At 41.6% G+C, this 22867-nt stretch overlaps 1 protein-coding gene across 1 annotated transcript in view; it reads right to left on the bottom strand.

Moving 5' to 3' along the window:
* The window catches only part of KIF6 (kinesin family member 6), a 274702-nt gene that overhangs the window by 165839 nt on the left and 85996 nt on the right, over positions 1 to 22867 (bottom strand). Inside the window, exons 5-6 of the mRNA XM_063441552.1 lie at positions 22131 to 22240; positions 2979 to 3108 (exon numbers count right to left, since the gene is read on the bottom strand). Of these exons, the coding sequence (XP_063297622.1) occupies positions 2979 to 3108; positions 22131 to 22240 (240 nt within the window). The remainder of the gene's footprint in view (positions 1 to 2978; positions 3109 to 22130; positions 22241 to 22867) is intronic.

Raw genomic sequence — 22867 nt, 5'->3', positions numbered from 1 at the left:
TTATTTTAATATTAGAATTTTTTCGTTTTTGTAAGTAATTTTTTATTTTATGTATTTTTTTATTATTAATATTTTATTACCTTTTTTTTTCGTCCCCCCTCCCTGCTTGATACATGGCAGGGAGGGGGGCTCTCACTCCCTGGTGGTCCTGTGGCATTGGCAGTTCAGTGGAGGGGGGCTGGCAGGAAGCTCTTGCCTCTCCTGCAGCTCCTGTCAGCTCCCTCCTCCTCCGCGCCGGTCCGGTCTGCTCCCTCTGCCAGCTCATAGTGTAAGTCTCGCGAGAGCCGTGCTATGACCCCGGGGCTCTCGCAAGATTTACACTGGGAGCTGACAGAGGGAGCAGACCGGACCGGCGCGGAGGAGAAGGGAGCTGACAGGAGCTGCAGGAGAGGTAAGCGCTCGCTGCCAGCCCCCAGTCTGTATCATGGCAATATAAATTGCCATAATACAGATATTGACTCGAGTATAAGCCGAGTTGGGGTTTTTCAGCACAAAAAATGTGCTGAAAAACTCGACTTATACTCGAGTATATACGGTACATATTTTATGAACACAATGGAGGCCCCTTGTAAAATTCAAGCAAGAGGAAGTCCTGCATTGCAATCCTGGGTCCATGACAGTCACTCCTTGGTCTTCTTTTCCTTCTCCTCCACCTTCCAAGTGCTCTATTTCTTCATTATTTCTGTTTTATTTCTTTACAGTGAAACGTTCTCTTGTTGTTTGTTTACCCAGAGCACATGAATATTTTACAAAATGTTTATGAGTTTTTTTTTATACTTAAAATCCTTTAAAAAAAAAAAAAAAGTTAAATTAAGAAGTTACAGACAACATATAAAGTTTCTTTTTTCGGGAAATTTACTATAATTTTAACCTCCCAAGCAGTTCAGTCATCATCGCGACAAGACAGGACAAAGCGTGATGTGTATTTTCCATTATTTTTATTTGCATTAAATGAATTACAATGAAATGTTTATTCTTCATTGTTTTTAAATGTTCTTTTTTGCCAAAGTAGCACAGGCATAAATAAAAGATAAGAGGACATCACTGGGCACTGAGGCTAACTTAAGAGCAAGCATTAGCCTTGTTTATCAACAAACCACTTTATAGATGAATTCATGTTCTAAGGGAAATAGATCAAATTCCCGAACGTAATGTGTATTAAGCGTTGATTGCTTGTGTTTACAAGGGATAGAAGGTCTCAATTAATTAAGAATAAACAATATCAGCAATTAACGATCTTGTCTAGTCAGGGGGCTTTGCCGAAATCCAATCTCAGACAAAATTTCTTCATTGTTTCTGCTGAAATAAATTCATCACTCTTCAGTTCTTTCCGTACCCTTGGAAAATCTAAAATGCAACCCTAGCTTATTTTAATTCTCTTGAAAATCATTTGCTGCACATGTTGGTTATTAAATAAACATAAAGCCTATGAGTAAAACCACTTCAATAGTGGCCAGTATGTCTGAAAGAACCCTGAACAATAAGAGATGCTCTGATCTTTTTAGATGCCAACATGTGTTCCCCATGCATTGTCCAAGCACACAGCATATACCCCTGACAACTACTCAATGCCTTATGCATGTAAGCCATGACGTAACCGTGCACCAATAACAGGCTCTGAGTGAAAACACAAGGAAAGTAAAACTATGGCACCAGCTTTTAATATGTATATAAAACACAAAAAGCTGAAAAAAGCCTACTTCTGGGCTCCTTATGTTCTCTTAGAAAGAAATTTGGAAAGTTCAGCTGTGTCCGTCAAACGTCGTATTGTTTCAGTAATTTTACTCAGATGTGAAATCAGAGAATGAATTTAAAAGCTATTATAAACGTACTTCTGTTTGCCACGTAAACCCTAAAAATGGGTATTTCCAGGAGATAATTGACACCAGCACCTCAGGAGAAACAATATACCGACTTATTTTAAAAATATATAATCCGGCATACAATGCAGCCGACAATGGCGGTTTGCAAACCCACATTGCACGTTTTGAAATGACATTAAACATCTTTTGAACTACACATTTGCGATGACAATGACACAAGTGTATGTTTTGTTGTACGGTTATGTACGGGTAACAGACAAAAATAAAGGAAGCTTTAGAGCCACTAAGTACATTCTGATTGGCACAGTGTATTATTCATCAGACAATCTGTCATAATAAAAATAGCTGCACACGTAAATGGTTACAGCTTTAAATTTGCTTAAATGTAAACAAACGTTTCTGCAGAAACATTCTCTGATTTTACTTAAAACAAGGCCATTTTAAAGGGGAGGTCTTGGTTGCAACATGCACTTTTGTTAATGCATTTTAATAATGCAATTGCAAAAAAAAAGTAGTCTACTTACCAGTGTCAGAATGTCATTCCCTAACTGCCTAAAACCATACATTTTCTTGTTGTACACTGACCAATCAAGTGTTTCCCTTAGACATCAAATGTGGACACAGAAAGCATAATTTAATATTGGGTCACGTACTCAAATGACATTTTAATGAATACAACTCAAATTAATCTGGAGTAACTCTGTGGTGTAAAACGTTGTTTGTTCTGGTGCAGCCGTTGATGAATTCTCTATGTGCGATATGTATCACAGTGCACACATAGGAGACTGCAGACAGGAAATCTTTTTTGACAGTTATATACATTTGTGAACACTTCCTAACTTTGATCAGTGAGATAAGAACGACTTTATCCTCCACCAACTGCAAGTCCTAGGAGAACATACTGAGGCTGAACCTAAGGTAGGTACCAAAATGCCTCTTATTTTCAGTTAGTGTGCAGGTAGGCCGCACGAATCACAGCCATTCCCCTGTGTCCCTAGGGATACAGAAATAAAGTAATCTAACGCCTAAATGGTAGATAACTGAACTGCACGGCCATGATCTGAACACCAAATCCACTTCATTAAGTTGATGCGGTTTTGTTGCTTAGACTGATAAGAAATGCAATCGTAATAAAAGCCGTGAAACAGGTCTCACCTCTGCTATCATGCGGTTTGTGTCTCCAAGAAAGAGCAGATTTAATGCTTCCTCCTCGTTATTCGCTTGTTGGAGAGACAAGTTCTTCAGGTGAATGTTCTGATCAGGATCTTCCATTATGGTCACTTTCCTGGACAGTAAAATAATAAAACAAACCATTATTGAAATCCATGAGAATTTGTAAGTAGATATGCAAACAGGGTATTATTATTATTATTATGTTTATCAGTCACTCCTTTATGTTTATCAGTCAATCCTTCAATCACCACCCTCCCATCGTCAACCTACCCCCTAGCATTAGGTTTATACGGAAGCACAGAACTGTAATAACACTACACTGTTATAAGGACAGCTTTACTATAATTACAATCAAAATTATGAACTTGTTGTATAAACAGTTACATTCATAAAGGGTAATTGTCATTTCTTTGCAAATGTTACCATTGGAAAAAACAATGAAAATCCCCCTTAATGTGTGTTAATATTTCTCATGGAATGCTTCATTTAATTTTAAATATATATTGAAGATACAGCAACTGCCATCACAATCCAGTTCAGTCCTGGCACACCAGGGCACATATTGCATTCCAAGAGGAGAAAGATACAATGTTTCTGGTTTTATTCCTCTATATATGCTGAATGATTCCACAAAGGGCGGAGCTTATAACAGTGATTGACAGGTGCCCAGCATTGTGGGTTTCTACATTTACCGGTATTCCTTTTTCAAACCTCACAAACACAGATTTGTTAAATATATGGATAAGAGAATATTATTCTAAAGATCCTGGAAATTAACAATTCTCTTTCAGTATGAGTCTGTCTTAGACATACAGCACTTTCATCCAGGTTATAAATAAAGGTATGTTAATCAATGCAGAAAAAGGACAACAATAGAATCTAAATGAGCCCTCATGCCAAGTAGAACTATTCACAGCTCGTACACTGCGAGATGTGCAGGAGTCCAGTGTTTACTGAGACTGAGTGTTACACAGAGCTCTGTGTCATCAATATAATAAGGACATATTAAGGAAGACATATTGCAATGGCTGGTGGAATTAACCATTCTGAAATCCACAGCTTGCCATTCTAGGTCACAAACGGTTCAACTGCAAGCCTGTCATATGAAGTGGCATTAAGGAAACTGTCACTACTTGTCAACACTGAGACAGTAATAGATTGATGGATAATACCACGCAGATTACTGAGACAGTACTAGATTGATGGAAAATGCCATGCAGAACACTGAGACAGTAATAGATTGATGGATAATGCCATGCAGAACACAGATACAGTAATAGATTGATGGATAATGCCATGCAGAACACTGAGACAGTACTAGATGGATGGAGAATGCCATGCAGAACACTGAGACAGTAATAGATTGATGGAGAATGCCATGCAGAACACTGAGACAGTACTAGATTGATGGATAATGCCATGCAGAACACTGAGACAGTAATAGATTGATGGATAATGCCATGCAGAACACTGAGACAGTACTAGATTGATGGATAATGCCATGCAGAACACTGAGACAGTAATAGATTGATGGATAATGCCATGCAGAACACTGAGACAGTAATAGATTGATGGATAATGCCATGCAGAACACTGAGACAGTAATAGATTGATGGAGAATGCCACGCAGAACACTGAGACAGTAATAGATTGATGGATAATGCCATGCAGAACACTGAGACAGTAATAGATTGATGGATAATGCCATGCAGAACACAGAGACAGTAATAGATTGATGGATAATGCCATGCAGAACACCGAGACAGTAATAGATTGATGGATAATACCACGCAGAACACTGAGGCAGTACTAGATTGATGGATAATGCCATGCAGAACACTGAGACAGTGATAGATTGATGGATAATGCCATGCAGAACACTGAGACAGTGATAGATTGATGGAGAATGCCATGCAGAACACTGAGACAGTAATAGATTGATGGATAATGCCATGCAGAACACAGACAGTAATAGATTGATGGATAATGCCATGCAGAACACTGAGACAGTAATAGATTGATGGATAATGCCATGGAGAACACTGAGACAGTAATAGATTGATGGAGAATGCCATGCAGAACACTGAGACATTAATAGATTGATGGATAATGCCATGCAGAACACTGACATAGTACTAGATTATTATTATTATTATTATTGCCATTTATATAGTGCCAACAGATTCCGTAGCGCTTTACAATATTTTGAGAGGGGGGGGATGTAACAATAAATAAGACAATTACAAGAAAACTTACAGGAATAATAGGTTGAAGAGGACCCTGCTCAAATGAGCTTACAGTCTATAGGAGGTGGGGTATTAGAAACATTAGGATAGGAAATATCAAGTAGGAGTGAAGCAGAGCTGGAGGAGAGAGCAAAGCACTATCCCATAGGAGAGCAAGAGACAGGTATGTAAGGGAGAGATTACTCTGGGAGGCCATACGCTTTCCTGAAGAGATGGGATTTAAGGCCCTTCTTAAATGATTGAAGACTAGGGGAGAGTCTGATGGCAGTAGGCAAGTTATTCCATAGGAGAGGAGCCGCCCGTGAGAGGTCCTGCAAGCGTGAGTTGGCCGTACGGGTGCGAGCAGCGGTCAGGAGGTGGTCGCGGGCAGAGCGGAGGGTACGAGGAGGGGCATACCTCTGGATCAGTGAAGAGATATAAGAGGGGCTGAAATTGTTCAGTGCTTTAAATGTATGGGTTAGCACTTTGAATTGACTCCTATAGGATACAGGGAGCCAATGTAAGGACTGGCAGAGGGGCGAGGTGTGAGAGGACCGACTGGATAGGAAAATCAGTCTAGCTGCAGCATTCATTACAGACTGTAGCGGGGCAGTACGGCTTTTGGGGAGACCAATCAGGAGAGGGTTACAGTAATCCATGCGGGAAATTACTAGAGCATGGACAAGCTCCTTTGTAGCATCTTGCGTAAGAAAGGGGCGGATGCGGGCTATGTTTTTGAGTTGGAACCTACAGGACTTGGCAACAAACTGGATGTGAGACTCAAAGGTGAGACCAGAGTCAAGTATGACGCCAAGACAGCGCGCTTGTAGGGATGGACTTATGTGGATATCACTGACTTGAAGGGAGAGTGAGAGAGGAGGATCAGTATTAGGAGGAGGAAAGACAAGGAGTTCAGTTTTAGAGAGGTTAAGTTTGAGAAAGCGTGACGACATCCAGTCAGAGATGGAAAAGAGGCAAGCAGTGACACGTTGCAGGACGGCCGGGGAGAGGTCCGGTGAGGAGAGGTATATCTGAGTGTCATCAGCGTACAGGTGGTAGTTGAATCCAAAAGAGGCAATAAGTTTCCCAAGAGAGGCAGTATAAAGAGAAAATAGAAGGGGACCAAGGACAGAGCCTTGGGGAACTCCAACCGAGACAGGGCGAGGGGAGGAGGTATCCTTGGAAAAGGAGACACTAAATGAGCGTTGGGAGAGATAGGAGGAAAACCAAGAGAGGACAGAGTCACAGAGACCGAGTGATTGAAGAGTTTGAAGGAGGAGAGCATGATCAACTGTGTCAAAGGCAGCAGAGAGGTCAAGGAGAATTAATATGGAGTAGTGACCTTTGGATTTAGCGGAGATTAGGTCATTAGTCACTTTGATAAGAGCGGTCTCAGTAGAGTGGAGAGGGCGGAAGCCAGACTGAAGAGGGTCAAGGAGAGAGTTGGAATTAAGGAAGTGAGACACACGGGTAAAGACAAGTCTTTCCAAAAGCTTTGATGAGTAAGGGAGCAGGGATATGGGACGATATGCAGAACACTGACACAGTACTAGATTGATGGATAATGCCACGCAGAACACTGAGACAGTGATAGATTGATGGATAATGCCATGCAGAACACCGAGACAGTAATAGATTGATGGAGAATGCCATGCAGAACACCGAGACAGTACTAGATTGATGGATAATGCCATTCAGAACACCGAGACAGTAATAGATTGATGGAGAATGCCATGCAGAAGACGGAGACAGTAATAGATTGATGGATAATGCCATGCAGAACACTGAGACAGTAATAGATTGATGGATAATGCCACGCAGAACGTAATAGATTGATTGATAATGCCACGCAGAACACTGAGACAGTGATAGATTGATGGATAATGCCATGCAGAACACTGAGACAGTACTAGATGGATGGATAATGCAATGCAGAACACTGAGACAGTAATAGATTGATGGATAATGCCATGCAGATTACTGAGACAGTACTAGATTGATGGAAAATGCCATGCAGAACACTGAGACAGTAATAGATTGATGGATAATGCCATGCAGAACACAGATACAGTAATAGATTGATGGATAATGCCATGCAGAACACTGAGACAGTACTAGATGGATGGAGAATGCCATGCAGAACACTGAGACAGTAATAGATTGATGGAGAATGCCATGCAGAACACTGAGACAGTAATAGATTGATGGAAAATGCCATGCAGAACACTGAGACAGTAATAGATTGATGGATAATGCCATGCAGAACACAGATACAGTAATAGATTGATGGATAATGCCATGCAGAACACTGAGACAGTACTAGATGGATGGAGAATGCCATGCAGAACACTGAGACAGTAATAGATTGATGGAGAATGCCATGCAGAACACTGAGACAGTACTAGGTTGATGGATAATGCCATGCAGAACACTGAGACAGTAATAGATTGATGGATAATGCCATGCAGAACACTGAGACAGTAATAGATTGATGGATAATGCCATGCAGAACACAGAGACAGTAATAGATTGATGGAGAATGCCATGCAGAACACTGAGACAGTAATAGATTGATGGATAATGCCATGCAGAACACAGAGACAGTAATAGATTGATGGATAATGCCATGCAGAACACTGAGACAGTAATAGATTGATGGATAATGCCATGCAGAACACAGAGACAGTAATAGATTGATGGATAATGCCATGCAGAATACTGAGACAGTAATAGATTGATGGATAATACCACGCAGAACACTGAGACAGTAATAGATTGATGGATAATGCCATGCAGAACACTGAGACAGTAATAGATTGATGGAGAATGCCATGCAGAACACTGAGACAGTACTAGGTTGATGGATAATGCCATGCAGAACACTGAGACAGTAATAGATTGATGGATAATGCCATGCAGAACACTGAGACAGTAATAGATTGATGGATAATGCCATGCAGAACACAGAGACAGTAATAGATTGATGGAGAATGCCACGCAGAACACTGAGACAGTAATAGATTGATGGATAATGCCATGCAGAACACTGAGACAGTAATAGATTGATGGATAATGCCATGCAGAACACAGAGACAGTAATAGATTGATGGATAATGCCATGCAGAACACTGAGACAGTAATAGATTGATGGATAATGCCATGCAGAACACTGAGACAGTAATAGATTGATGGATAATGCCATGCAGAACACTGAGACAGTGATAGATTGATGGATAATGCCATGCAGAACACTGAGACAGTGATAGATTGATGGAGAATGCCATGCAGAACACTGAGACAGTAATAGATTGATGGATAATGCCATGCAGAACACAGACAGTAATAGATTGATGGATAATGCCATGCAGAACACTGAGACAGTAATAGATTGATGGATAATGCCATGGAGAACACTGAGACAGTAATAGATTGATGGAGAATGCCATGCAGAACACTGAGACATTAATAGATTGATGGATAATGCCATGCAGAACACTGACATAGTACTAGATTATTATTATTATTATTATTGCCATTTATATAGTGCCAACAGATTCCGTAGCGCTTTACAATATTTTGAGAGGGGGGGGATGTAACAATAAATAAGACAATTACAAGAAAACTTACAGGAATAATAGGTTGAAGAGGACCCTGCTCAAATGAGCTTACAGTCTATAGGAGGTGGGGTATTAGAAACATTAGGATAGGAAATATCAAGTAGGAGTGAAGCAGAGCTGGAGGAGAGAGCAAAGCACTATCCCATAGGAGAGCAAGAGACAGGTATGTAAGGGAGAGATTACTCTGGGAAGCCATACGCTTTCCTGAAGAGATGGGATTTAAGGCCCTTCTTAAATGATTGAAGACTAGGGGAGAGTCTGATGGCAGTAGGCAAGTTATTCCATAGGAGAGGAGCCGCCCGTGAGAGGTCCTGCAAGCGTGAGTTGGCCGTACGGGTGCGAGCAGCGGTCAGGAGGTGGTCGCGGGCAGAGCGGAGGGTACGAGGAGGGGCATACCTCTGGATCAGTGAAGAGATATAAGAGGGGCTGGAATTGTTCAGTGCTTTAAAGTATGGGTTAGCACTTTGAATTGACTCCTATAGGATACAGGGAGCCAATGTAAGGACTGGCAGAGGGGCGAGGTGTGAGAGGACCGACTGGATAGGAAAATCAGTCTAGCTGCAGCATTCATTACAGACTGTAGCGGGGCAGTGCGGCTTTTGGGGAGACCAATCAGGAGAGGGTTACAGTAATCCATGCGGGAAGTTACTAGAGCATGGACAAGCTCCTTTGTAGCATCTTGCGTAAGAAAGGGGCGGATGCGGGCTATGTTTTTGAGTTGGAACCTACAGGACTTGGCAACAAACTGGATGTGAGACTCAAAGGTGAGACCAGAGTCAAGTATGACGCCAAGACAGCGCGCTTGTAGGGATGGACTTATGTGGATATCACTGACTTGAAGGGAGAGTGAGAGAGGAGGATCAGTATTAGGAGGAGGAAAGACAAGGAGTTCAGTTTTAGAGAGGTTAAGTTTGAGAAAGCGTGACGACATCCAGTCAGAGATGGAAGAGAGGCAAGCAGTGACACGTTGCAGGACGGCCGGGGAGAGGTCCGGTGAGGAGAGGTATATCTGAGTGCCATCAGCGTACAGGTGGTAGTTGAATCCAAAAGAGGCAATAAGTTTTCCAAGAGAGGCAGTATAAAGAGAAAATAGAAGGGGACCAAGGACAGAGTCTTGGGGAACTCCAACCGAGACAGGGCGAGGGGAGGAGGTATCCTTGGAAAAGGAGACACTAAATGAGCGTTGGGAGAGATAGGAGGAAAACCAAGAGAGGACAGAGTCACAGAGACCGAGTGATTGAAGAGTTTGAAGGAGGAGAGCATGATCAACTGTGTCAAAGGCAGCAGAGAGGTCAAGGAGAATTAATATGGAGTAGTGACCTTTGGATTTAGCGGAGATTAGGTCATTAGTCACTTTGATAAGAGCGGTCTCAGTAGAGTGGAGAGGGCGGAAGCCAGACTGAAGAGGGTCAAGGAGAGAGTTGGAATTAAGGAAGTGAGACACACGGGTAAAGACAAGTCTTTCCAAAAGCTTTGATGAGTAAGGGAGCAGGGATATGGGACGATATGCAGAACACTGACACAGTACTAGATTGATTGATAATGCCACGCAGAACACTGAGACAGTGATAGATTGATGGATAATGCCATGCAGAACACCGAGACAGTAATTGATTGATGGATAATGCCATGCAGAACACTGAGACGGTAATAGATTGATGGAGAATGCCATGCAGAACACCGAGACAGTACTAGATTGATGGATAATGCCATGCAGAACACCGAGACAGTAATAGATTGATGGAGAATGCCATGCAGAAGACGGAGACAGTGATAGATTGATGGATAATGCCATGCAGAACACTGAGACAGTAATAGATTGATGGATAATGCCATGCAGAACACTGAGACAGTAATAGATTGATGGATAATGCCACGCAGAACGTAATAGATTGATTGATAATGCCACGCAGAACACTGAGACAGTGATAGATTGATGGATAATGCCATGCAGAACACTGAGACAGTACTAGATGGATGGATAATGCAATGCAGAACACTGAGACAGTGATAAATTGATGGATAATGCCACGCAGAACACGGAGACATTAATAGATTGATGGATAATGCCAAGCAGAACACTGACACAGTACTAGATTGATGGATAATGCCATGCAGAACACTGAGACAGTAATAGATTGATGGAGAATGCCATGCAGAACACTGAGACAGTAATAGATTGATGGATAAATGCCATGCAGAACACTGACACAGTACTAGATTGATTGATAATGCCACGTAGAACACTGAGACAGTGATAGATTGATGGATAATGCCATGCAGAACACCGAGACAGTAATAGATTGATGGATAATGCCATGCAGAACACTGAGACAGTAATAGATTGATGGAGAATGCCATGCAGAACACCGAGACAGTACTAGATTGATGGATAATGACATGCAGAACACCGAGACAGTAATAGATTGATGGAGAATGCCATGCAGAACACTGAGACAGTAATAGATTGATGGATAATGCCATGCAGAACACTGAGACAGTAATAGATTGATGGATAATGCCACGCAGAACACTGAGAGAGTAATAGATTGATGGATAATGCCACGCAGAACACTGAGACAGTAATAGATTGATGGATAATGCCACGCAGAACACTGAGACAGTAATAGATTGATGGATAATGCCATGCAGAACACTGAGACAGTGATAGATTGATGGATAATGCCATGCAGAACACTGAGACAGTAATAGATTGATGGAGAATGCCATGCAGAACACGGAGACAGTAATAGATTGATGGATAATGCCACGCAGAACACTGAGACAGTAATAGATTGATGGATAATGCCACGCAGAACACTGAGACATTAATAGATTGATGGATAATGCCATGCAGAACACTGACACAGTACTAGATTGATGGATAATGCCATGCAGAACACTGAGACAGTAATAGATTGATGGATAATGCCAAGTAGAACACTGAGATAGTAATAGATTGATGGATAATGCCATGCAGAACACTGGCACAGTACTAGATTGATTGATAATGCCACGCAGAACACTGAGACAGTGATAGATTGATGGATAATGCCATGCAGAACACCGAGACAGTAATAGATTGATGGAGAATGTCACGCAGAACACTGAGACAGTAATAGATTGATGGAGAATGCCACGCAGAACACTGAGACATTAATAGATTGATGGAGAATGCCATGCAGAACACTGAGACAGTAATAGATTGATGGAGAATGCCATGCAGAACACCGAGACAGTAATAGATTGATGGATAATACCATGCAGAACACTGAGACAGTACTAGATGGATGGATAATGCCATGCAGAACACTGAAACAGTACTAGATGGATGGATAATGCTATGCAGAACACTGAGACAGTAATAGATTGATGGATAATGCCATGCAGAACACTGAGACAGTAATAGATTGATGGATAATACCATGCAGAACACTGAGACAGTAATAGATTGATGGATAATACCATGCAGAACACTGAGACAGTACTAGATGGATGGATAATGCGATGCAGAACACTGAGACAGTACTAGATTGATGGATAATGTCATGCAGAACACTGAGACAGTACTAGATTGATGGAGAATGCCATGCAGAACACTGAGACAGTAATAGATTGATGGATAATGCCACGCAGAACACTGAGACAGTAATAGATTGATGGATAATACCATGCAGAACATTGAGACAGTAATAGATTGATGGATAATACCATGCAGAACACTGAGACAGTACTAGATGGATGGATAATGCCATGCAGAACACTGAGACAGTACTAGATTGATGGATAATGCCATGCAGAACACTGAGACAGTACTAGATTGATGGAGAATGCCATGCAGAACACTGAGACAGTAATAGATGGATGGAGAATGCCATGCAGAACACTAATCAATCCATTAATTAAGGGATCTGCAGCCGAGGCAGCAGCAACTGCTCTAGAAAGTAAATGCCAAGAAAATCATCATTTTATGGGACCACAAAAAGAATCCTATGAGTCTAGCATTTAAAATGGAAAGAGGGGGACACTTTAATTGTAGGGGAGTGAGTGGAGGTATGGCCAGGGGCAGAGCTGTTCTGGGTGTGAGTGGGGGGTATGGCCAGGGACGGGGCTGTTCTAAGTGTGAGTAGGGGTGTGGCCAGGGGTGTTCTGGGTGTGAGTGGGGGGGGGATGCCCATGGATTATTATTATTATGTTATTATTTATATAGCGCCATCAAATTCCGCAGCGCTTTACAATGGGTGGACGAACAGACATGTATTTGTAACCAGACAAGTTGGACACACAGGAACAGAGGGGTTAAGGGCCCTGCTCAATGAGCTTACAGGAGTGGGGTAAAGTTACACAAAAGATAAAGATAGTATTGGAATAATGACAGTTGCAAGAGAGGAATCAGTCGGGAGCTATTAACAGTTTAATTGATACGCTTTTATGAGGAAGTGGGTTTCTGTTCTGAGTGTGAGTGGGGGAGAGAGCCAGGGGCAGGGCTGTTCTGGGTGTAAGGGGGGGAGTAAGGCCAGGAACAGGGCTGTTCTGATTGTGAGTGGAGGTGAGGCCAAGGTGCTGGCTGTTCTGGGTGTGTGTGGAAGTGTGGTCAAGCCTAGTGTGACGAAAATAACTGGTTTTCGGGGGGGCCTGTTTGCCAACCTCATACCCTGTGACTATGGCCCCTGCAATATACCTGGCTAAAATACAGGCTCTGTTTGTACAATTGGGACTATATGGTTCGTTTACCAAACAGCGGCATGAACCGGAGACCACCCTGGAGCTTGTTAAGCTTAATTGATACATTGTTGTAATTTCCACCACAGTGGTCTAAGTGTTCGTCTGGGTGGCTGCAATTCCTAATGCCGACCACAAGGTGGCGGCCATCTTGTTCGCATGGCCGAAAACCGCGAATAGACTTCAGGGGGACTTAGCAGCAAATGCCCTGGAACTATTTTCGGCACGAAAACCTTGCGGTTCCCGGTTGGTCCTCCAGCGGCACTTCTATGGAACTATTTTCAGCTATGGTCAGTCGGTCAAATAAATGACTTTCAGGAAATTCCTGAACCCCTGAACTGATCTGGGTGATTTTTGGATATGTTGGTCATCCAGATCAGGGCTATCAGGGGATGTAATACTTGTGGGGTTTTTATGCATTTTTATGGTACGTTTGGGGTGTTTTAAAAAAAAAAAAAAAAAAAGTATGTTTTTCTTCTTCTATACCTCTTTTTTTTTTGCTTGTTTTTAGTGTTTTAATGATGTTATAAAATTGAAAAGTGACAGTACATGATATTGCAGAGAGCGCACGAACCGACACAGCAATACCATGCTAACAATGGCTTCTGCGTAAGCCGTAACACTGTTACAACAACTGCGTAATATTATCTGTCACAACCAAAATAAATATTAAGGAAAAAAAAAGAAAATATTCTGTGCTTGGAGATAATTGGATTAGAATTAGTACAGTTACTGATCCAATTATCTCCCAAGCAGGGAGGAGGGATTGTATGTTTGTTATGGGAGTGTCGGGTATATAATCACTGTTCTTATTGGTCTGTGTCTTTGTGTTGGAGTCCCCAACAAGGTTCATGTAGGCGTACCCCTTGCATGGGGATTGTCATAAAAGGCCAAGTGTGGCTCCCATTAAATTGAGATTTGTTTACCCCTTCATGAAGTCTTGGCTCATGTTTGGGTATTGGAGAACTACATTCACTGTGGAGATTGCTATATCACAATACTCCCTTGATTCCTGCTACACTCTCTGAACTTTGTGAAAGGAGGAGACCTAGCCAGCATTGTGGGAGACTCGGCACTAAAAAAAGGTCAATGAAAAAAGGGTTTTTAATCCTTCAAACATCAGATAGTGTTAGTGACACTATAGCCAGCGCTGTATCTAGCGTGAGGCTGTCAAGGCACTCGCACAAAACCAGAATACACCACCGACTAGAGCATTAGGAGCTCTGTTATACACTCAGACACATTAACAATATGGAGCTCCTAGAAAAGAGAGACATTAGGATAGAAAGGATAGAAAAGAGGGACAGAGGGATTTGGTTGTAAAATAGGGACTGTCCCACCTAAACAGGGACACATGGGAGATATGGTCTAGTCAGGTGTGAAGCCTTTACTGCTCTGCACCTACAGGAGTGTAACTAATCAAAGACATGCTAATAGTTAATATGTAAGATGTTAAATGGCAGATAGAAGTAAAACAGTTTGGATTGTGTTGGTTGATGTGCACAGCTCATAATTGTTACTGTTATTTTGTATCTCTTTAAATGACCCTTAATGGCCAAACTGGATTGAAAGCTGTGAACCCCTCCCATCTGTTTTGAAGCAGTGGATTCCTAACAAAACAATTACATGGTCAACTGAAATCAGAGCCAGTAATTTGCTCTATAAAAATGCCTATTTTTATTTCCCTCTGGTTAGATTTGTGGAGGAGTGGCAATCAGCAAATCTAGCAGTTTGCTTTCCAAGTCTGACAGCTGTGTGGGAGAGCACCAACTCCAATACCTTCACTTATATCATAAATACATGCGTATGTAACCACCATACACAGTGTTATTGTAGGGAGGTTTGTCTTTTACCTTTTCTATACTATATGGGTGTTATCATGTGGTTACAGAAACGAGCTACTGCTTTTGTTTTTTTTTCAATAGAAGTTTATTGATTTTTTTCAAGTAAAAAAAAGAGGTGGTACAGAAAGGAAGAGGGGAACATATATAGTGCAATACAAAAAGGGTGAAGCATACACGGTACATCTCCGCCAAGCACATGTATCATCGACATGAATAGTATGTTTTCTTTACCTAATGGTAGGTATACATAAATGTAGACATGAGTGGCTGTGCAGTTTCTTTTCCCTTAATGTTTGTTTGTGTATCTTCTAACGGTGGTAACAGGGTAACTTGGGGACAGAAAGAAGAGGAGGAAGGCAAAGGGAGGGTGATAACTCACTTTTAACGTGATGACCTGTTTGAGTGTTTAATGAAGCACAGTTCACTCACTTTGTGGGGATAGGTGAGGAGTTTGGTTCCTGTATTATTCCCTATATTCTAAACAGGGTTTCCAAGGGTGTTTAGAGTGTGTTGGGGTTGCCATGTATTAGTAAGATGTCACTCATTGAGTCATATATATATAGTAATGTTAGATCTTCTCTATAAGCAGTGTCTGTTTTTTTATGAGGATGCTATGTGATTGCGTGCTGCCAATACGATATAGGCTGCCAATTTTCTGCTTGCTATTGGGGTAAGTGGCAGGAATGAGAGGAAAAGACAGGTCGTTGCAGTGACCGGGATATCACTTAGGTGCATTTTTTGGAAAAGTAAGTGGACCCGGGAACATAATGCCTGCATGGTGAGACAAGACCACCATATATGCGTCATGATGGCTTCCTCCACACCGCACCTCCAGCAAGTAGCTGGTGTTGTCGAAAAGATCTTGTGTAGGCGACTGGGAGTGAAGTACCACCTATATATTAGTTTTCTATGCACTTCTATGTGCGAGTAGCATGTAGTTAGGCCATTCAGGGCAAGAATTATATTTTTACATTGTTTGGTGTCTAGGGTTGTGTCTCATTCATTTGCCCATTGGGCAACGAAAGACAATTCTTGGTGGGGTAGATAATCCAGTATGGCGTAACAGTAGTGAGAGGGCTTTGGGCATAATGGGTGTTGTGCAGCAGCATTTGTACATCAATGCTACATGACTCTTAGTGACCGTAGGTGATGTCCCCAAGTGGTGAATCTGATTGTGAAGTACACTCCATAGTTGGAGATAGGAGAGGACATATGAGTTCGGTATCTTGTAGCTTGCCTGTAGTTCCTGGAAAGTCAATAGTTTGGTATGGTCTAAGAGGTGTTTTAGGTGTGTGATACCTAGCTTTTGCCACATGTTGATATTCAACCCTTGTGTATCGTATTTTAGGGCAGAGATAGGTGCCCCGGGGTGGAATTTGTCCACATGCCCATGTGTTTGCCTCAAGTGGTCCCATATACGAATGGTTTCTCGTGTCAGCTAAGGTGTTTTGGTGTCCATAGAATGTCAATGAGAGAGTTTGCGGGGGCAAATTTATTTTCTATGTCTACCCACTGTAAGGTGCATGTAGTTTGATAGCATTTTCTAAAATGGAAGCTCTATAGTATCCCATGATGTTAGGGAAGCCAAGGCCTCCTTCACGTGATCTAGTTTGTAACAAGTGACAATCTTGTTTTTTTCTTCTCCCATATGAATAGTGATAGTGTGGTCTGTATCTGCTTGCATAAAGATGAGGATAACGATAAGGGGAGCATACAAAATATGTATAGAACTTTTGGGAGGATCATCTTTACAGTATTGATTTTGCCAAGCCAGCTTAGGTTAATTTGTTTCCAATCATGCAAAAAAAATTTGATGGTGGGCACCATTGGTCCATGGTTTATAATCTGTCGGTATGTGGTAGCTGTTTTCACTCCTAGGTACGTGATATGTGTATGCCTCCAGTCGAGGTTGTGTGCAGCTTTCAATGTGTGGATCTGGGTGTTGGGAAGGCGTATTGGAAGCGCTTGTGTCTTTGCTTTGTTGAATTTATAGTCCGACACTGTACTATATTCCCTGAGAGTATGTAAAAGGCTGGAAGGGATTCTGTGGAGTTGCCAAGTGTTAGTAAGATGTCATCCGCTTACATCGAGAGGCGGCACTCCATAGATTGTATGCCAATAACCTCAATGCTCGGGTGATGCCTGATTCGGTATGCCAGCAATGGCAATAAGGGGCAACCCTGACACGTACCATTTGTAATGTGGAATGGTTTCGAAATAAATCCCGCATTTACCACTTGCGCTGAGGGGCATTTATGAAGAGCCATTACTTCAGCTAGAAAGGAAGGTGGAAAACCATACTTAACCTGTTCCATGTATTGCCAGTTAAAGCGATCAAAGCCCTTCTCAGCATGTAGTGCAGGAGAAGGCCTCCCAGGTTCTCTGTTTCCATATGAGCCAAGATATCCAATATTTCCCTGGTGTTATCCGACCCCTGTCTAGTTTTGACAAAGCCAAAATGATCATTATGGATGACTCTAGTGAGGATTTGGTGTCGCAATTGAGCAAAGAAATGGGCCTGAAGTTTTGGCAGTTTGTGGGGGTCCCTCAGTGCCGAGCCCCCTCGGGATGGCGAGACCTGCCTATGGTGTATCTGGGTGGGATCTGCATAGGGTTCAACAGTGTGAATCATTAGATAATCGTCAAACATAGTAAACATCTTATTAATAAAAAATAACGGTGTAAAAAATAAACCAATATAATAGATAAAGGCTTGACCAGCCCTGGTACTAGTATGCACACGTAACCGCTGAACCCTTCTATGTAGGCGGCTCAGGCCAAGTAGCAGAGGACGCGTCCGCGCCATGTCCGGTTCCTTGCCATCATTTTACTCCTGGGACATCTTGACCAGAGATTTCCTTGCTTGTTGGGTGGACTGTATGTGCTGGCTCGGTCCCTAGGTGTTACAGCCGGAGTTATATTTTAGTCCTTCAGCAATCTGACACCTTCTTCTGGCGTGAGGACTGTGTGGTCTATTCCATTTCGCCTGATAGTCCCGTAGCGCTCCAGTGATGGGAGCAAATTCTTTGCATCTCTGGAGCGTTGTAGAAGAGAGATCAAGAAACAGCTTTACTCCTGGAATTTGTCAGGTAAGTCCGTAGCATTGCTGGCGGCCTGCATGACACTATGTTTCACCCTCGATATGACGTCTCGGGGTAGCATGGTCAGGAGAAATTTTGGTGACAGTAGAAGATGAATGCCATCTTGTTCAGGTAGGCAGGGCTTGGAATAGTTCCAGAGCGTATGCTGGTAGGTCCGCAGGTTTAAACACTTCTGGTATGTCGATCTCTGTCTTCATGATTGGCAATTTTAGCAGTGAGTGATGACAGTTGGGCTTTTATATTTTCATAGGCAGCAGCAAGAGTGTTATGTGCCGCAATGATTTTGCCCGTCTTTTCCTAGAGGTGAGCTGTACGTTTGCCAATAGCTTGGACATCCAATCTGACATCTTTGGTCAATTTGGCGAATTCTGCTTGGTGTTTGGATTGTAAGTTCTGTAGCATTCTTTGTACTGCCGCTTCCGTAATTGCTACAGCTGAGCAGTGGAAATCGAGGTGTTGTCGCTGGTGTCTGAGTAGGCGGCGGGAGACGGCGGGTCTCCAGCACCATCTTGGGCCTTGTATGCTGGCGACCTCAGAGCTGCAACTTTTATATTTGTTTATTTCAGCTTTGTTTTTTTAGACGATTTCTGCACCATGGTATTCTGGCTTGTAGTGGATCCCAGTGGATGTGAATAGGGGCAAAAGATTGTAGACTAATTGCTGTGTAATATCAATCCCTCGGAGGAGCTAACGGCTCACACGACCATCGCAGTGAGCTGCCAGGCCACGCCCCCCAAGAGCTACTGTTTTTAAAGATCCAGACTCGCCTTTTAACGCTGAGACTGATGGCATTATTGCACGTATGCCCATTAGACACATGAGGGATTTATGTGTCACAGTCAGACTAATCACATTACTAGATTAAAGGTTTCCAGAATCTGACAGCCATTTATTCCTGGAGGACAGGTTCCCTTCATTCTTGGTATTTACTGCCCTGTCATTTGAAAGTTGGTTGTTGTTTTTAACTTTGCTTGCAACGGCTAGTTTAATGTCACCAACCTATGTTATTACGTGGAGGGAGATATTTGCATTCCTCGTCTATTAATCCATAAAGCATTACATTAAGAGTCATTGCAGAAAAGGGTGTCTGGATCCCCAAAATAGAAGCTTTTAGTCTAAACCATGTCTAAAGAAACCATCGATAAATATAGGACCTTTTATGCCGTCTGTAATTTTCTTGACTTTCCACATTATTACCAGTAACAAGATACTGTGAGAAAGCATATTTCATTGAAATACTTGTGGATATTCCACAAGCCCAGGCTTTTTAAAGAGCGGCTTCATACTAATTTGCTATCTCTTTTTCATCAGCAGAGTATATTCCTATTCTGGGAACGACCTATGCCTTCTAAAATAATATTTAGTCATTGTCGTGAAACCAACAGCAATTTACGCATGTGGTATGTCTGGTGATCTTTAACTGTAGCTACTGGTAGGTCAGACTTCTTCTTTATAGCATACATTTTCACATCTGTCAGATAACAACGATATTAGGGATCCCTCTCCCCTCAAATTAACACAGGTCAGCCTGAGTTAATAAAATAGATATCAGGGCTCGTGTAAGACAATCGCAAACTAGCCCTGAAAACAGATCTCCAATTCCTTAGATTTCCACCTTCATACACATGTTGAGACGATTCCAGGAGAACGAAAATATATGGAATATGGTGAGTCAAAATATTTTTAAAGATGTGAATATCTCACACCATGACAGAATAAACTAAACAAAAGATGCAAACAAAAAAAATTACAAAAAGTATGTAATCTGGTAAGAGCAGCAGTAACATCACTGCCTTAGAACTGCGACCACCTGACCAGTAAGTGTCCTTGGGCAAGACACCGTAGGATATATATCCATCTACCAGTTCATAGATTGCAAGCTTGTTTAAGCAGAGTCTTCTTCTCCTCTAAATATCCCCTTTCTATAATTGCAAAGTGCTATATTTATACTAATATAACACTGCTGTAGCTGAAGAAATAAATCAATTTGAAACCATCATAGGTCACCTCATAAAGAGTAAAAAAGACCTTGTTAGGGTCAAGTTGTCAAATGACTGAATTTGAAACATTAGTCAACTTTTGAGCAACTGTATCCAGCCCGTCGGCTTTCGTGGAAAACATGGAAATAAAAATAGTTCTATTTAGTTTGAAATAAAAACATATTTCGATTGTAGACAAGGAGGATTAATGTTGAGACTAGGACAGCGTGTGCAGGGATATTATCTTATAAATATGTAGGGATTGTATAGTAACCACAAGTCTTGTTCTTTGTTAAGGGTTGTATGAGGTGAATGAGGCAGATATACAGCTCCTATCTGAACAATGTTACAGCAATAAAGAATGAACATAAACACGAGTTACTCCTAGCACATGGCCACTCACTGATTTGAAGTGGTTATGGTGCTTGGAGTCAATATGAAACACAGAAAATGCACTTTGTGGACGGAAGTGTAACTCTACCACTCCCAGTGACATCAGCCGGCCACGAATGTGAAAAAATGTTAAATCTGGGCATCTGTTGTGAGCACGCATTACATGCTACCAGAAGATGACCAACAGTGGCATAAATTTAAAGAAGAGCTTACACTTCTCTGGAATTTACACCGTTAAATGAAACACTATTGCCTATAACCTGTGATAATATATTTTTTCTCTAATTTTTCTTTTAATTTTCTGTTACAGATTAAGCCAAGGATTTCATAATCCAGTTCAGAGTAGAAGCAATTTGTCCACCAAAAATTCATGTTAACAATCAGTTCCGAAATGATCTAATCTGTAGACTCCACCAGTACGACGATTCAGAATTGAATAATTCGACCATTACCATGAATTTACATTTTATGATTTTTTTCTCTCAGGATTATGCTAGGAAACATGAAAAATATCAGGTGAGTAACTTGTGGTCATTATACCCCTATCTAAAAGAATTGGTATAAAAATAAGACATTTTTGAGGCTGTGTGAGAGCCATTCCCTCTCAATCGGCATGGTCTGAAGTCTTCATGAAGCACAGCTGGCAGAATTAAAGATTATTTAAGTGATGACAAAGATGGCTGTTTCTGCTCTCGATCACCAAACGCTTTGTGATTTTCCCATTCATGCCGTAATCATGCTATATTTTGTGGTTTATACATAGGAGGAAAGGCCCTGAATGATTTCTGATGTTTATCTCCAACAAATTGAGTGTTTTTCTATCAGGTGGTTATCCCCTGCCTCGGCTGCTGGCCAGAGAGCTCAGTGGAAGTGAGACCGTAACTGTCTAAAGGCACACACTACACACAGTATCATATTATCGGCACATTATAGACTTTAAGGTCTAGTGACTGCTTATGGGTACGCTCTAAGCAGCCAACAACGTGTATGCATTTTATGTTTTTGGCCTTAATACAGCATTTTTTTTTTGCATGCTTAATATTATGTAGTTTTTGTAATACTTAAATAACACGTTTTGTAGCATTCTGCGAGTTAACCCTGTGTCATCACTTTTATTCTCATTACTGCAGTATGTGATGGCACAGATGATCTACAAACAGGCACCATTAGTGGAAGAGTGTAGGCTACTGATGGAGGGATGGTAGGTCCACATAGTGAGGTGCTTTTGTAATATATGTGAATTGAGCACTTACGGCAGATCTTCCAGTTTAGAAGCCTCGTGTCTGGGATCCAGCAAATCATATCCACACTCGTTGTAAATCTCTAGGTAGGAGATATGTATAGTGTATACTTTACTGCTGTCCTGGAGCATAAAAACACAAACAGATTATTAGAGACGGCTTGGCATCCAAGCTCAATAACAGAGATTTTGGAAATAATTGACATTGAAGCATCAAAGTAATGGACTAATAGCTTCACACTTAGAAGGTATTGCCCAGCTCGATACAGGCTAGTGACACCAACCAGTGTGCCAAGAAGGGTCCTGAGAATCGTTTAAATTGGAGAAAGTCTGATGCCTCATACTTTAAAAATGATTTTATTAAGTATATGATTGTGTGCTTTGTGTTTCCCACTAATCATCAAACACTGGGTAGACCTGTCCGGGGAAGTCATTTGCACAACAAACCAATCACATATTTGTATAGACTCATGTGTGGGGATATTAAATCAGCCAAAAACATAAACAATCCTATCAGTCAGCTGCATCAAAAATAATTGATGTGTTGTGTATATCAATGTTATTGTCGAACAACAGCAGAAGGCATACTCTGGCCAGTTCAGGGAAAACCAGCAGAATGCCTACTCTGGCCAGTCCAGGGAAAAACAGCAGAATGCCTACTCTGGCCAGAAATGGCTCTACATCGCATCATTTTCACGACAGTGCATCTAAGCATTTTGGGCTACAATAACTTTGAGTTTTATTTTCCTG

The sequence above is a fragment of the Pelobates fuscus genome, chromosome 2 (assembly GCF_036172605.1).
Source record: "Pelobates fuscus isolate aPelFus1 chromosome 2, aPelFus1.pri, whole genome shotgun sequence".
NCBI lineage: Eukaryota > Metazoa > Chordata > Amphibia > Anura > Pelobatidae > Pelobates > Pelobates fuscus.
The sequence above is the reverse complement of the archived record's forward strand: the minus strand, read 5'-3'. Positions and strand labels throughout refer to the sequence as shown.